Here is a 15,079-nt window from a genome sequence, read left to right as displayed (position 1 = left end):
TGCCTTATATGTTTATTACCCAGTAATATCGCCAGAAGTTGTCTACTACAAAAAATAACCCGAGTTTTAACTAGTACTGTTATTGAGGGTGAGGGAGGGCCGACGATGTGAGAGCAAATGAGAGCATTTGCGCACCTCTGGGACTTATACGTATACTGCCGAGACGAGGTTGCCAACTTTCTTCGGGTAGCGTGAAATAACGCGCTGCACTAAGCACGAAAATTTTCAGCCAGTAAGGACCGCACTTTCATCGTTCGCTGTCCGAGTGGCGCGGTTACAGCGGAAAGAAGACTTGACATTTATGCAGCCGTGTACCGGGCGGAAGGCATTATAAAACAGGGGCACACAAGCGTCAAAGCGTATAGTATTAGACGATAATGTGAGAGCTGTTGCGGTGGTGAAGCGAGTAAAATAACTTGTTTCGTTGCGTACAGCCACACGTTGATTGCTCTTTCGGTATAGGTAGTGTGTCTTTCTTGCTGCTGATGGCCATATGGGTCTCGGCTTCTCTGCTTTCATTTCGCAGCTGTGCAAATCGCGCCGTGAAAAAGGAAGGCTGTGAGAAACATTGTAACGCGGAGCTTTTCCAGCAGTAGAAAGAGATCGGGAGAAAGACTGTTCCTCGGGAAGCGGAGTCTATCTACAGCGGCGCGTGTGCTGGCTATGCTGCTGTGCAGGGAGCTGGTGACGAGTGTGATGCAGCTGCGCGGCTCGCCGTTCCGGAGCTACTTCGCGGAAGTGGACCGCGACGAAGCTCTGCTGGACGATCTGGCGCCGCCGTCGTCCGAGCAGCGCGTGCGCGTGCCCTTCGGCAGCGACGTGGACGAGGCGCAGGTGTGCGACGTGCGCGTCGAGGTGCGCTACCCGCGCTTCGGCGTCGACAAGGACGGCGACATGCGCCTCATCGTCAACGACGGCGGCGACTTCAAGCAGCCCGTGCGCGTCGAAGTATGCAGGTATATTGCGCTGGTCTGCCGAGGGCGAGGACTCGGAAGACAGCTTCCACAGCCACCCCTTTGTAACGTGGGCCGTATTCACTGGTGCCTTATGCGTGGCATCCTGGGAGCACCGTGTCCCTGCTTACGCCTTACCAAATGTGCGCCGCTGTTCCCTTCCCCTCCCCACGTATCAAAAACGAAAAGAGGATCCTCTTTCCGCTTGTCCTAAATGTCGCTGCGAAGCACGGCCTTTGCCAGAATGCCGAATATACTGTATTGCAGCCTCTCGCCACAAAATGCCGACACCAGAGTGACCCTGTTTACGTAAACAATCCATGAGTGGGAACAAGCCAGATGTAGCCACCGCTGAGTGGCCGTGGTGCTTAGCTGTGAACAAAGCGCTTGCGCTGGATCTACGACCGTTCTTCCGGGAGTGGTAAGCCGAATGTAGAAGCGAATGGGGCGGAGCCGACACAGGACAGAGTGGCAGTCAGTGCAGGCGCTCATTTACGGGCATGTTCCCGGGCGGCTGTTGATACGCGGTTTGGAGAGTCCGAAGCTCTCATGAAGCTGTTCCCTGGACATCTCTGCTGCCATTTTTGTGCTGGTATACTAGTGGCTGTAAAGGCGGATGCACCCTGGCGAGTCGCAAATGGCACGCGACCGATTTCTGCCATTTAGTTACGGTTTCCGAAGCACTAGGAAAGCTGGGAGGGAGCGTAACAAATCGATTTAAACCTGTTGCGCGACCTCTGCGACTCGCCACCTTAAGGCAGGCAGTCACCTTCAATTCCTTTGCCTTCATAGCGAGAGAGTCAAAAATTTACTGACAATACACGGGTTACGTACGAAGGCTGCTTTATGGGAAGAAGTTTTCTAAAAAATTACAATGTGTTGCTGATATTTTTCCTCCTTAATTAAAACCAGCAGTTTTCTTCAGGTCTTGCTAGAATTTTCGCCCTTACTCTCCTCTTTAACTGTCTGCTGTCTCTGTGCGTAGGCGACAAAGGTTATTGTGGCGTGTAACCCGACTTCAAGGAATGTTCGTTGCGAATACGTAACTGGCAAGTGAGCGCAAGAGGTGTACGGCAGTCGTCGACAGCTGTATCGACGCATAAAGCAACGTTCCAAAACTTACGGCTTCGGTGCGAACACCTGCCGTGAATGCTGGCGTCATCCGCGCACTCAGCTTCACAAGTGCTGCGTGACAGCGTTCTGCATATGCACCACTCCCATGCTTCCTTGCTGAGTGCGACGATATTGCCGACCCCTGCTTGTTCACTAGAGAAGTAGGAAATTGCACAGCCGGCTCTCGCGAGCACGATGGACACAATAACCGGTTGTTCGATTCTCTAGTTTGCTGGTGGACCAGCACTATAGCCGGATAACTCGTGAACGAAGCGGCAAATGCCTCGATTTCATGATAAGCGGTAAACGCCGTTGGACCACCTTTGATGGGCATTTACTGCTTCATTCTTGACATCTAGCCGACTATGATCGGAAATGGTCCCTGATCTGCACGCGAATCGGTTTTGCAATTTCTGAGGATACATTTCAAGAGCGACGTACGGCAGGCCAACCTGTGCTGTACCTATTGACTCAAGGACTTATTGAACGAAGTCGTTGGCTCAAATAGGTTCCTCATTAAAACGGGCACTCGCGACACTGACATCGAGTGGTGCTCTAGCCAGCGAATCATTAGAGAGTTTTAGCCCTACCGTACGGTGAACGCGGCAACTACGGAAACTGCTACCGTGCGGCGAATGTGGCTGTAGGCAAGCCCGGTAACGGTAGCAACGGCAACACGTTGCCGTATTTACCGTACGACTGTCCAGCTACGCTAAAACTGTCTATTCTCACTGGTTTTCTATGCCGTAACCGAAAATTCTCTCAGTTACTCAAAAATTCTTTTTTCGGCTTTTTTTTCCCGTCAGCAGCTTGAAAACTCTGGCAATTAAAAAAAAGTGAAACAGTCCCGGTTCTTAAAACTCCCTGAAGCTCCAAAAAAATTCCCTTTTCGCCATATTCCAGCGCTCGAATTCCCTGAAAAATAGAAAATTCTCCGAATGGGACATCGCTGACCATTCTTCCTGAATGCGCGCCGCTATTTGGCAACCTGTAGGCGAGTCGCGCATGTGTCGCGTTCTTCCCCGTGCAGTCTTAGTTTCGAAGCCGCACTGTTGCCAGTTGCGAAACCTTCAAGTCAGCTTCCCCGCGTGGCAGAAATTTCTGTAGAATAGCGGTGAGGCCTGATTCCGGGGAAGTGATTAAATGCAGTGCTAGGGCCTTCTAGGCCCATGCAGCTTCACGCTTCGTCACCGAAAGAATCTGCTTTGCGTGAGAAGGCGGACACTATAGTTTTCCAGCCTCCTTGCGGTGGAGATTAAGCGGACTAAGCGCAGCGTTGACAGCCTGTGGCCTGGCTGGCGTGCCCGGAGACAGCGCAAACACATATGCTCGGCCTAGGCGATACAAAGGCCACACCACCGTCGTACAAAAACTTTGCCGTACAGGGAAGCTCACTCGTGGGCTTTCTTAACTCGTTCACGTGCGATATAGCTATGCTCCAACTGGGGAGTGAGCTTTAGTGTCAAGAATCTTTAGAGACAACTACCAGGTGCAGGTGTTATAGGATGCAGAAGAGGCCACATTTTATTTATTTATTTATTTATTTATTTATTTATTTATTTATTTATTTATTTATTTATTTATTTATTTATTTATTTATTTATTTATTTATTTATTTATTTATTTATTTATTACAGATACCTCAATGGCCTTTGAGTAAGGGCTTTACATGATGGTTCGGCTAACAACCTGGTGCCTGTATGGTGCTTGTATATAAGCTAACGTGCCTTTATGTTTTCATTTTTAACAAAATATGAGCCCGCTTGTGCAATCTGGGACACCTATCAAGCGTATCTGCTACCGCCAGCTGAGAAGTGAACAGCCCAGAGCACTTCGTTGGATGCCACTGTTCAAAACATATCGGCGTCGCGTCTGCTCAAACTGAACATCTATATTTCTACTATTTCGCGCCGTCACGTCGCGGCCCGTATATGCCTATCTCCTCTGCTGTGCCGCTCTAAATCGAGGCGCCCCATTCCTCCGACCCCGCATCGCTAACGCCACCAGGATGAACATCATCCCGAGTTAGTCGCGTGAACAGCCGGCTGTGCGTCGTCAGAATTGAGGAATTCTCTCTTTGCTCGTGCAGTGACACAACTGAATACGCTTCCGTAAGCATTAACCGAATGCGGTGAGCGCTGGGCATTCCGCAAAAGGAGTTGCAGTCAGTGGCTAATGACCTCAGGCACTTACTTATTCGTCTTTTTTTTCACGTTCTTGAACAGCGTCACCGTGATATTTAAATATACAGTTCGGTCTCCTCACCTTTTATTTCTGCATTCATAACCTAAATCTCTCATGCTTCATTGCACCGAGCATTTAGGATCGAGCAGAGTGAGACCAGGCGCGTAGCCTGCTAGGCCCCTGAGACAATCGTTGATACGAGGCGCGCCGCTCAGCCGATATTGGTATTCACGCCCAGGCTCCGCTATAGTTATCACTGCGCTGCAGTGGGAGACAGAAATACGGGATATTTCATCATCCCGGTGGAAGAATGGATGCGAGGCCCGTCATTCGCACCTAGTCCACGATGGCTACCGCGTCGATTTCGATTTGTTGTCGTCTGGGCTGAGCTCGGGGTGGCGAAGGAACGGCGAGTTTCGCGGGGCCAGTTTGCGTTCGAGCTCAACTCGCTCATCGTGGCCGCGTGGATGAAGGAGCAGCAGAGGTGCGTTCGCTTCGCCGAGTGAGCGTGATCGATGGGCCGCCTGCAACTGGAATTCCGTGGTTTCTGCGGCCGGACAGCCGTCAGAATAAAACTGAGCGATGGATCTATTTGGAGCGCTGTGATGTAGGAATTAAGCCGTACCGTTTGACATGGCGCGATCGATCTATTATCGGCCCACGTTTTTGAGAAAGTTGGATGCTCAGTACGTTCAAGACAACGAAAGCGGGAGAATGTATTGTTCCCGTAGGCGTGTTCCCGCCAGGCTGTGTTAACTGTCACCTAGCTCAAATTAGATTGAGGTGAACGTCGGCTTCCGAAGGGCAAACGGTTGTTTGATGTTCCAGCGCGCCCTGATGACTCTTCGATTTCCTTATCCCTCGCTTTTTTTCGGAAAACTTATTCCCACTATTACTAAAATACACCGTGCCCAGCAATATTTCTTTAGTACATGTGGGTTAGTGTTTGAGAACTATGGCCAAAACGTGAGTTCCGTCGCCGCAGCGATTATTTTTATGAAGCAGACATTACGCGCATCGATAGTGACCAGGAAAATTTTACTGATTACTGCCAGCATAATTAACTGCTATTCGGTCTTTTATCGACTATGACTACCGCAAACAATTGTATTGAAAATCTCGCAACCAGCGAGAGCTTCCAGCTATTCAAAACTGGCCCGCGATCTGCGTCAATACGCACCCAGGTGCGCTCAAACCCCAACGTCGATATGGCGTACTTACAAGCCTCAGCGCTATGCCGTGACGCAACGTGGCGGAACCGACACCTGCCCAACGGTGCAGTGCGATCCTTGACCCTACCCCCCTTTCGTTTGTAAACATTCGGCACTGCAAAGTCACATGCGACGAACTCCCCGTGCATAGCGCCGGCTGGCCCCACAACCGAGGTCCCAGGCGACCGTCCACGCCTGGATGCAGCCTGTCCCCGCTTGCGCAAGATCAGTATTTGCCTACAGCCCTTGAGGAAGTTAATAGCTCCGGCTGGCACGGGCGAAAGGCCTTCGCGAACACGTATTGTGCAAGTGCCTCTGACACTTTTCATTGCCCCTGAAGACAAACTCTCACTACAGAGCGTACAAGGACGCTGCTGACTGCACGCCTGGTCGTAGCTGTTTTCATAGCCCCAGGCATTGCAATAGCTGCGCGGAAGAACGTGAACTGCAAAACAAGCCGGGCGTTCTTTTCCACGGCGCCTCGATTGTTGGTACGTCACGCGCAAGGCGCCCACATGGCTTCGCAATCGGCCTAGTATAGCGACCACGTTACAGCGCTTTCTGCTGCTCGCTGAGCGAAGAATTCGGTCGGAACACTCGCACCTGCCAACGCCTCATTTTGTACCGCCTCATCCTCACTGGCTGTGTCCACACACTGAAGCCTCGTGTTCGGCTTAACTCGGTCACCTCCATAGCTGGGCGCAGAATCAGAAGGTGAGCGCAAATTTGCGTCGAATCCTTATCAGAAAAATCTCAGGGCGCTGAACAGTCTCTGTCCAAATGAAAGGGAACCACACGGTGACTACGGCGAGAACTCAGCTTACAGAGGGCCCTTCCTTTTCATGTGCCCCAAAACGATTTCTTAAATAGCGGGCTATATCTGACTTGTACGCGAAAATGCGCCTCCTAGGAAAAGTAGTTTTCCAGTGCAGAAATCTGAGCGCGCTGCACGGAAATTAGCGGATGTCTTATGTTCATTATGGAGGAGTGTTTTCCGTTAACTGATGACTGTAAGCCTCTTTTGACGCTTGTTATTCATCATGTGGCTTAATCGGAAGATGAGTTCGAAAATTATTTTCTACAAGTGAGACTCCAAAACAACGGTTACGGACCAGACGTCTTATTGGCATCATTCCATCATGCGCTACCCTCACGAACGACACCCTGCTCCAAGGCCCTTGTGCGTTTAGAATGCTCTGTGGCATGTTGATTTTTTTTTTCGCTGTCTACGAACGAAGGCTGGCAGGAATTCGTGGAAACGGAAGCACTGTACATGGGGATGGTAAAAAAATAAAGATGAAATAACGGACTTCATGAACAGTTATTTACTATACCTTCTATTTCCACATCTCTTGTAAAAACAATGAGCAAAAAGTACACCATTTTATGTCCCGCACAAAAACTAGCGCCAATTGTAAACTCCATTTTGCTGTAACAAATGACACGAAAGGAAAACCCGGATTTTTTTAGCTTTTAGCTGAATAACCGGAATTGTATCCGAGTTTGAGTTCAAAAATTGACGCCGTATTTTCACTGCCCGAATTACGGAAAAAAGTAAAATCCGCAAATGAAGGATCCTGCTTACACGCCGTCTCTGCAACCCTCCCTTGGATCACAGCAGTCCTCTTGTCTTGCAGAATCAACCGCAATTGCACGGTGCGGGTGCCTTTCAATTTTTACGTTTGAAAAATACATTTGCGTTTTTCTTTTTCTTTTTGCAAGGAAGGAAGTTCAGGTAGAAGCATTTACCCCTGAGCAGGGGCCGTATCCTATAAGTTGCGCCCATTTTCCGCTGTCCATTTCGCGTCCGTTAGGTCCTCTGTCAATGATCAGTCAGATATACCCGCGGCTTTCAAGCGCCTGTGGCAAGCGACCCGGCCATTGAGTGGTTGGCGACCGGACCTTACCATTGGCTGAAAGTGGATCCAATGTGCAGCCGACGGTGAGGTTCATCGCAGCGCTCTGTCAACAGCAGGCAACCGGACCTGATCACTGGCTGCCATTGGCTGGACAGCTTATATAATACGGTCCCAGTATCCGTGAACTTGACTCAGAAACATTGATATTTCGTCTGAATTGCGCGCTGTGCTTGATTCTCTCGGTTTTGTGTCCGTTGTGTGCTCCTGTCTGCCTGCTGTCCGATGTGTCTGTCTCTTGCCTGCGACACGCCAGACAAGGACTGTTCCCGCGCTCTCCCCACTGCCGCGGCTCGCGAGGCTTGAGGGCAGGGGTTGAAACTGGCGTGAATGACAGAGGTCGATATGACGGGGTGGCTTCTGTTTAAGTGAAAAATGATGCATCCTCGTTTTAGAGAAGGAGAAAAGCTTCGTAACGTACAACTCTACACTGCCACGTACAGCTGGTGCCCACGAACCAGGAGCCTAAATATCGAAACGCTTCGCTCATATGAACGCTTGTTGGCTGGCAGTTGCCTGCCCCATCGGCAGTCGTCATGGACCGGCTGATGGTCCGGCCGGAACGGTAGCGGAAGTTCCTGCCAACCACGCGCCGTTCGAAAGCGCCGAGTAATCGGAATGTGATTTACTGGCGCCGAGTGTGGTTTCCTCCAAGTGCTGAAAAATTTTAAGACCAAGAGTGCACTAATGAACGGGTTAAAAACGCCCCGTCACCGCGTTCTTGGTGGGCGTGCTGGACTACTAGTGCTCGTAAGGTTGGCTCCAAGTGCCAATAATGAAAGTCCCACTCCACCCGGTTTCAAGGATAGAGTTTTGTGGCTTAGTAAAAAAAAAATCAGTGGTTCCTTCTGAGTATGTTGCTGTTTTTTTCAGCAGCAGATGACGCATTTATTGCTGAGAGGATTGCGTTTGAAAATTTTCCCTCCACTAGATCCTAATTCGTGACGTCTATATGCACCAGAAAGACTCCGTGATTATCGTTTCTAAAGAGGCACTGAAAGAGTCACTCAGTAAAGGTGCGGTATTCCTGGCATATTAACGGACGCCGGCTTCACAAGTACCCTCCAGCGAGAATTTTTTTTATGCGTTTTGTAGAAGCTGAGTTGCCTGTGGTAAGAATTTGAATTTCAGCGTCTTTGCGCTTTTCCCTCTCCTCTCGCCGCTTTTTGCACCTTCAAAGGATCGCTGTTATCCTCCGACCCTACCGCCGACGCGCGCGAGAATTCCTCGAGGGGCGGAGCTTCCTGATCCGCCGGAGTCTCGTTGCTGACTGGCCGCGGCCATGGTAGCTGCCTGACGCCTGAAAGACTCTGACCGGCAACCATCTCTGAACAGAATTGCGAAGGACCGTGCGACGGAGGAGGGCGCGAGCCTGAAAAAGTCGCCGGAAAGGACTCGCCAACTTTCCCGCGCGATAGTCGGTTCTCTGTTGCGTGTAGAAGTGCATTATTTGTCTCGGTTGCTCATTACCAGAGAATGTAGTGACTAATCGAGTTCATCTGCTCCCCTCAGGAGGAGTTCCAGAGCCACTTTAAGTGAATTGCGGTGTAGCCTGGCCTCTAGGATCCACGCCCATGAATCGGTGCCGACGCGCGCAAATGATCCTCTTTCTTGCGTTGGTGTAAATGATTGTAGAGAATTTTTTTTTCTTTTTTCAGCGTAGTTCTGCCTCTAACGTCCTATCTGCGTGAGGTGGAACGCAAACAAAGTAACTTTAACTTGAATACAAAAATTATAAGCTGCTGGGGAAAGAAGAGGAAAGTTCTGTTAACGCTTTCACGCCATGGAAAGAATTCAAGTGCGCCAGTATTCAGACTCCTTCAACTAAAGTACAGTTCCTTTAATGTTGCCGTTTCATTTAACGCTGACAGTATGTTCAACGTGTATTTATCCTCGGTGCTCGTATCAATCAGCCGCATGTTTTATGCCAAAGGGTACGAGAGCCCATGATCCCGTCGAGCTTGCTGACCGGTCTGATTTTCAGTTCCGCGGTACCCTCCAGATTACCTGACAATACTTTAGTGCAATTCAAATGAGAAATGAATGCGTGGATCAAGAAACTTTGCACGGTCCTTTGAGAGCTCTTGCATATAACGACGATGTCTCGGATGTTGCCGTGTTCGACGACGCGTTTATAGCGACGGCTTGGACATCCATAACTCCAGGTCACAGCGCCTGAGTACGTACCCATATATGAGTGTGGTCTTGACCTAGAGGCAATTACCGGTGAGGTACTTTGTCGAACGTTGTGATCATAGTTTGCGTCTGTACGCAATAACTTACTACGTTTTCCTGTGGTCGGTGGGCGAGTCTCTGACAGTGTCTTCTTTCTTTGTGAAGTAACCTTCATGCGGGTAGTATCTGCTTCTGATGAACGTCTGTCCTCTTGTTTTGAATTATTTTTCACGCATCACTTTTACTCGAACGATTCCGATCCATGTTGGAGCGATTCATCGACCCACATATAGGCTCGACTGACGAACAACTGAGATCACAGGCGCTCTTCATCATTCGATGAACAGCACATTTGCCCCAACCCCATGTAGAACGCAGTCTGCTCCATGCGGTGAAGAGCCCATTTGTCATGCAGAGCCCGCGTAATACACACACTGTTCACACTTTGTAACTTTCGCAGCATTAGCGGCGTCATTAAGCTGACGAGTTTGTTCAGATGAGCCAAGTTTCCGACATGCGTGAGCCAACAGTAATGGGGTTGCTCGCAGCCAGAGGCAATATCTGAAAGGCCAACAGCCATATTGTGGTGTGTGAGTGCTTTTAATAGTCGCGGTTTCTTTTGCTGTAGCTCTAGTGCGCATCTCGGAATAACGAAAATATGTACTGGTTCCGCACCGCTTGCAGCGCATGAGTCAGAAGGCTTTTACGATGCGGGTAATGAGGCCTTACTTGAGGTCGCTTCGTCGTGTTTTATTTTTAGCGCGGAAATGTCCAGGTGCGACATTTTTTCCCCTTCGCACGTGCGCGTGAGTCTGAGCAATGCACACGTCGTTGCTCACGGATAAAAAAACAACCCGAAGTGAAACAGCAACGCTGTAAGCGTTAATGAGGCGTGCGAATATGTCTCCATTCATTTTTTTTTTCTGGCGATCTCGAGTGAAAAACGAAAAATAATCTGTTTTCTAATGGGCTGTCGCATTTCACGGCTGAACGGGCTGCTGTATGATGTCGGAACGTTTCTTAACCACTGTCTTTCTGCTAATTTGGCGTTTGAACACATATACGGAACTTCAAACCCCATCTTAACGATTTAGATTATTTAGTTTAGCATTCCAGTACCTGAAAGCGGGTGAGCCGTTTCAGTGCCGACTGCGATTATAACTGTAGGCAGGGTAAAACAGCCTTTCTTTTCGTTTCCAGTATTCGTTTGCCGATACGAGCGGAAAAGGCCTTGTTTTCGAGGTCCACCCACAGTTGCAGCCGAAAAGGAAACTTTAAAAGGAAGAAACAGCGTGATGAAAGACGGACGTGTGTCGTATCTTCATGTGTTCGTGTTTCACAGCGCCATTTCTTCCTTTTAAATGCATTACCAACTAGCCCGGAACCTTGCTTTTCTGAAGGAAACATTGTCAGCGCTAAAAGCCGTTATTTCATCGTGTAAAAAAAGAATGAATAAAGAACTTCAGGCGTACTTAACTACAGCCTTAAAGAAGAAAATGTGATAGAATTTCATGGTTCCCCCCCCCTTAAATTTTGGAAGCCCGCCCCAGAAAATGAATTAAGGTGATTTAGTGGGAATTAGTGGGTGTATAAGGTGCATTATTGGGGATTAGCGTCTGGGTTAGGGTGGATTATTGGGTATTAATAGTTGGATTAAGGTGGAAGAGTTTGTGGGTTTAGTATGATCCCATATGATAATCCAATGCAAGGTACCCGAACATTCTAGTCCTCAGATTTTTAAATTTGGCGGTGCTGATTACATCGCGACCATCTCGACCAATTGGCAATTTCTTTAGGGATAAACCGGGTGGTTTTTGCAAAACGGCAACCTAAACGGTATCGCATTAAAAACTAACATGCTGGCACAGGCTGTATACTTTGGCATCCTAGCTTTAGACGCTGGCAGCATTGTAGAGGCCATAGCTGGTGTCAAACGAGGGGCAGAATGCTCAAATCTGTTTGTTCGCCCGCAAGAACAGCAGGCCCAGCGCGTGATAACAGGGTTTCCTCACAATCCGCTTTCGAGGGCGCAGTTTAGAGAATCCGAGCTCTGATTCGCAAAATTGCGCTGTGGCTTCCACGTCACCACCACGTTCTGCAGAGACAGAGAGTTCGTTTCTTCGAGCCTGGATCAGAGTTCGCTTAGATGTTCGACGCCCGTGCTTTGGGTAGCCACTGCAGGTAATTGGACGATAACAGAGGTGATCATCGTTGTTGGACTTCGGCCTGGCCAACTGAGCGAGGGGATAGATTTCGCGCTAAGTCAGTTTCGGAGCGATTTTATTTTCACAGGCTTACGAACTGCTATGGAAATATGGGGCGAGGGGTGATGTTCACAAAACGCCCCTAACCAAAGTGTTGTTTTTCTTGACCGGCTGCTTTGACGTTCGTTACTGCTGTTGGCCAGAGCCCGCCAATCATGTAGCACATTTTAGAGAATTGTGTGAATCTGAAGGCTGGTTTGCATAATTTCTTGTAAATGCGACACATACTGGCTGACACCGTCTCGTTCGCTGTCATGACTGGACTGCCGTGTCTCTCGCTCTGTCGCTTGCTACGAGCCAATCACAAAGCGCTCTTACGGAAAAAAAATGGTAGGGTTTTAACGTATAGTTAAACCGAGTAGGACGTGCGAAAGCACTTGAGGCAACACCGCCTCACAGGCAACCGCATGCAAGATCTTATCGTCAGCCGCTATCGGCAGCCGTGCGCGGGGAATTGAGCGAGGGGGGATGTGCTGGTTCCATGCGTTGACGGAGCAGCTGCACAAGGCCTCCGCTGCTGGCGCTCCATCAAAGTTGAAAGGTTGAGGCTTCACACATACCTCGGGTTTTTCAGCCTTGCTAGTGAACTAGTGCTCTCACACTTGAAAATTCTGAGTCTGGCTCCAGATTTCCAAAGGTAAGGCGCTGCGTAACTGGCCGCCAAACGAGGGCTGGCCACTCACGATGACGGACTAGATGGCGTGCCCAGACAAGGCAGCGAACGTGAGAGGATTCCCGCCAGCGACGCTGTGCTCTCGCTTCCAAGTTTCATGAAATCCCTCTCCTCTAATTTTCCGTCCGCGTGCGATTGCCTTGTACGTCTTTCACAGCATGGCCAGCAGGTGCGAACAAAATGTAGCGGGCCACGCTATAGCTTTCTAATCCTGCTAGCTTTAGGATATTCTTGTCAGGACGAGCTTAAAGCGGAGCAGCGTGTTCCGTTCACCTCTGTCCGCACCTGTTTGTGCCTCTTTCCTCTGCTTGGAGTTCGACCGGGTCTTGGCGCCTCGCAGGAATGAAGGCGGCACCTGCGACCGGATCCACGACATGCTGCCGGCCGGCCACTCGACCCGCTGCGCCACCAAGTACGTGAACCGGGTGCTGGTGGCGCTCTTCACTGAGGACAACCGCGTCGAGCCCAAGCCCACCAAGTTCGCCTTCCCCGCGGCCTGCGTGTGCTACGTGCGCACCTACTACTACCCCAGCAAGGTGTGAGGGGCCGCGCCTCGCCGCCCACGATGGACTGCAGTGGCAGCGCGTTCGCGGCGCGCGAAGGACACCCACGACGGCTGCCGGCCCACGAGGCAGCCATGGCAGTGTAGCCCCCTGCGGCTACGACGCTGGTCTCGGCCGCATCGCGTACCCACCGGGTGCATTGTTCCCTGCCTGCGTCTCGCCAAATTTACGAGCCTCCAAGCGACAAGCTCGCGGATAACTTTCCATGTTTTTTTTTGTTTTTTTCGCCTTTCGTGCACCTTTCTTGTCGCGAAGCGTATGCACGCTGTGCGTAGATGAGTGAAAGGAGCGAGCTGTGGATCCCAATCGCAGCGTTCCTGGGTGAGAGGCAGGACGCCTCTTCGATGTTTGAGGTTGGCGCGTGCGAGGTTGTCGAAAATACGAGGAGACGCTGAGTGACGTCTACGTGGCAGTGGAGCAACCATTTCGTTGAAGCGCGTAATTTTCTCACGCCCGCGGTCTCTTAAAGGTAGCGAAACAAGTCGCTCAACAAATACAGGAGAGGTGCGTGAAAACCAGGCACGCAGTAAAAAAATTGCACCGACGGTTGTTCTACTTTTCTGCGTTTCCATCCACACCTTTTTTTTTTTCTCCGCCTAACTGAGCCGGGATTCTGCATAGCGCTCACCGATCGATAACGGTTGAAAGGAGCAGTTTTAAGAGATGCGCGCTTGTGTTGTGTGCGTCCGGCAGATTCGAGCTACGTATTTAAAAAGCTGTGTCAAGGGTCCCGCTGATGCTTCCCTTTTTGTGCTATTGTTTGGAAGTTTGGTGCCTCAATTCTCATCCCTGTACCGGAATAAACATTGTAACAGACGAGCCAGCAGCCGAGCTCCACGATCGATGTCGCTGTTACCAGGATCCTGGCAACAGCGATGGCGATCTGTGTGTAAGAGATGTGCTTACATTGCATTTTTTTGTCTGTGTGAGCTTGTGTATAGGTCAGCGTGCATACAGGTACTCATACATATTCATATATTGCATGTATTCAGCGTGCATATGGGACATATTTGTTCGTCGTCTACACTTAGCCCTGTTCGTCAAAAAGGTACGTAAGCAAAACGCAACCGCTCACTGAAGTGCTGGAAGTGTGAAAAAAAAAATACGCGACTGCATCCAGGTTCAGCGATGGAAGCCCTCTTAAAAAAAATTATTTTACAGGAGGAACACGAAAACTTCGATCCCAAATGTTTACACGTGAGTAGCAAGCTCCTGTTCGGACATGTGACTGTGCTTGACATGATTGCTCTCTCTGACAATTAGCCGACACTGCCCAAACTTGGGCCCAAATGGGCTGTGAAGTAAGCTTCCACTCCTTCGCTCGATGCAATCAGGTTCGAAGCAAGCTGCCTTGAGGCTTAAAAAATAACTGGTAGCTTACTGATTGCGTCGCGGTTCTCTTTTCTGCCTTTCTGCTTCAGCTAGTGGCGAACCTCACTTGAATGTGCCTGCCCAGCCTATAGTTCCAGTTTATATTAGATGCATCGTGCTGTGTGACTGTTGCCGAGAATGAAGCTCCAAGGGCACCATAACCGTGCCACATTTTCGTGGAAACCCAAGGACAGCAGTTGGTAATTAGTGCGAACGACTAACTATAACATCCTGTCACCGCTCGCCCATTGATTGGCAGATAAATAAATCTGCGCATGTCAGAACAGTGACCATTGATTGGCTGATAGATTTGCGCTTGCCAAAGCAACACTATGACATGTAAGACGTGCCGTAGTAAAGGGATCCGGCACAATGATGTTATCTACGGTGGTGGTCCATTTTAAACGCAGAAACACTTGGCTTGAATGAACAAAAGAATCTCCGAAGGAAATTCCCGTATAGTGTTCTTTGACGGCATCAGATGACATACAGCAGGGCGCGGGCAAAGGCTGCTGAAATTTGAACTGTCACCGCCCATGACGTCTGCACCAAGCTTCTCCGCACTTATTCGGCGCTCTGAGGAGAAGCGTGCACATTAACTGGCAATTACGCCATCATTTTGCATGCTAACGCAAAAAAAAAAAAAAACCTTGGTT

At 49.8% G+C, this 15,079-nt stretch overlaps 1 protein-coding gene across 2 annotated transcripts in view; it reads left to right on the top strand.

The window, feature by feature from the left end:
- LOC144114923 (uncharacterized) overlaps positions 1 to 14,759 on the top strand; it is a 134,112-nt gene extending 119,353 nt beyond the window's left edge. The window contains exons 3-4 of one of the 2 annotated variants that reach the window (XM_077648953.1): positions 678 to 956; positions 12,830 to 14,759. In XM_077648953.1, the coding sequence (XP_077505079.1) occupies positions 678 to 956; positions 12,830 to 13,031 (481 nt within the window). In that variant the 3' untranslated portion in view covers positions 13,032 to 14,759. The remainder of the gene's footprint in view (positions 1 to 677; positions 957 to 12,829) is intronic. The other variant, XM_077648954.1, reaches the window with a different exon arrangement.
- The last annotated feature ends 320 nt before the right edge of the window (positions 14,760 to 15,079 follow it).

This window comes from Amblyomma americanum, chromosome 1 (genome assembly GCF_052857255.1).
Source record: "Amblyomma americanum isolate KBUSLIRL-KWMA chromosome 1, ASM5285725v1, whole genome shotgun sequence".
In the NCBI taxonomy this organism is placed as follows: Eukaryota; Metazoa; Arthropoda; class Arachnida; order Ixodida; family Ixodidae; genus Amblyomma; species Amblyomma americanum.
This window is presented reverse-complemented; position numbering and strand designations above follow the sequence as displayed.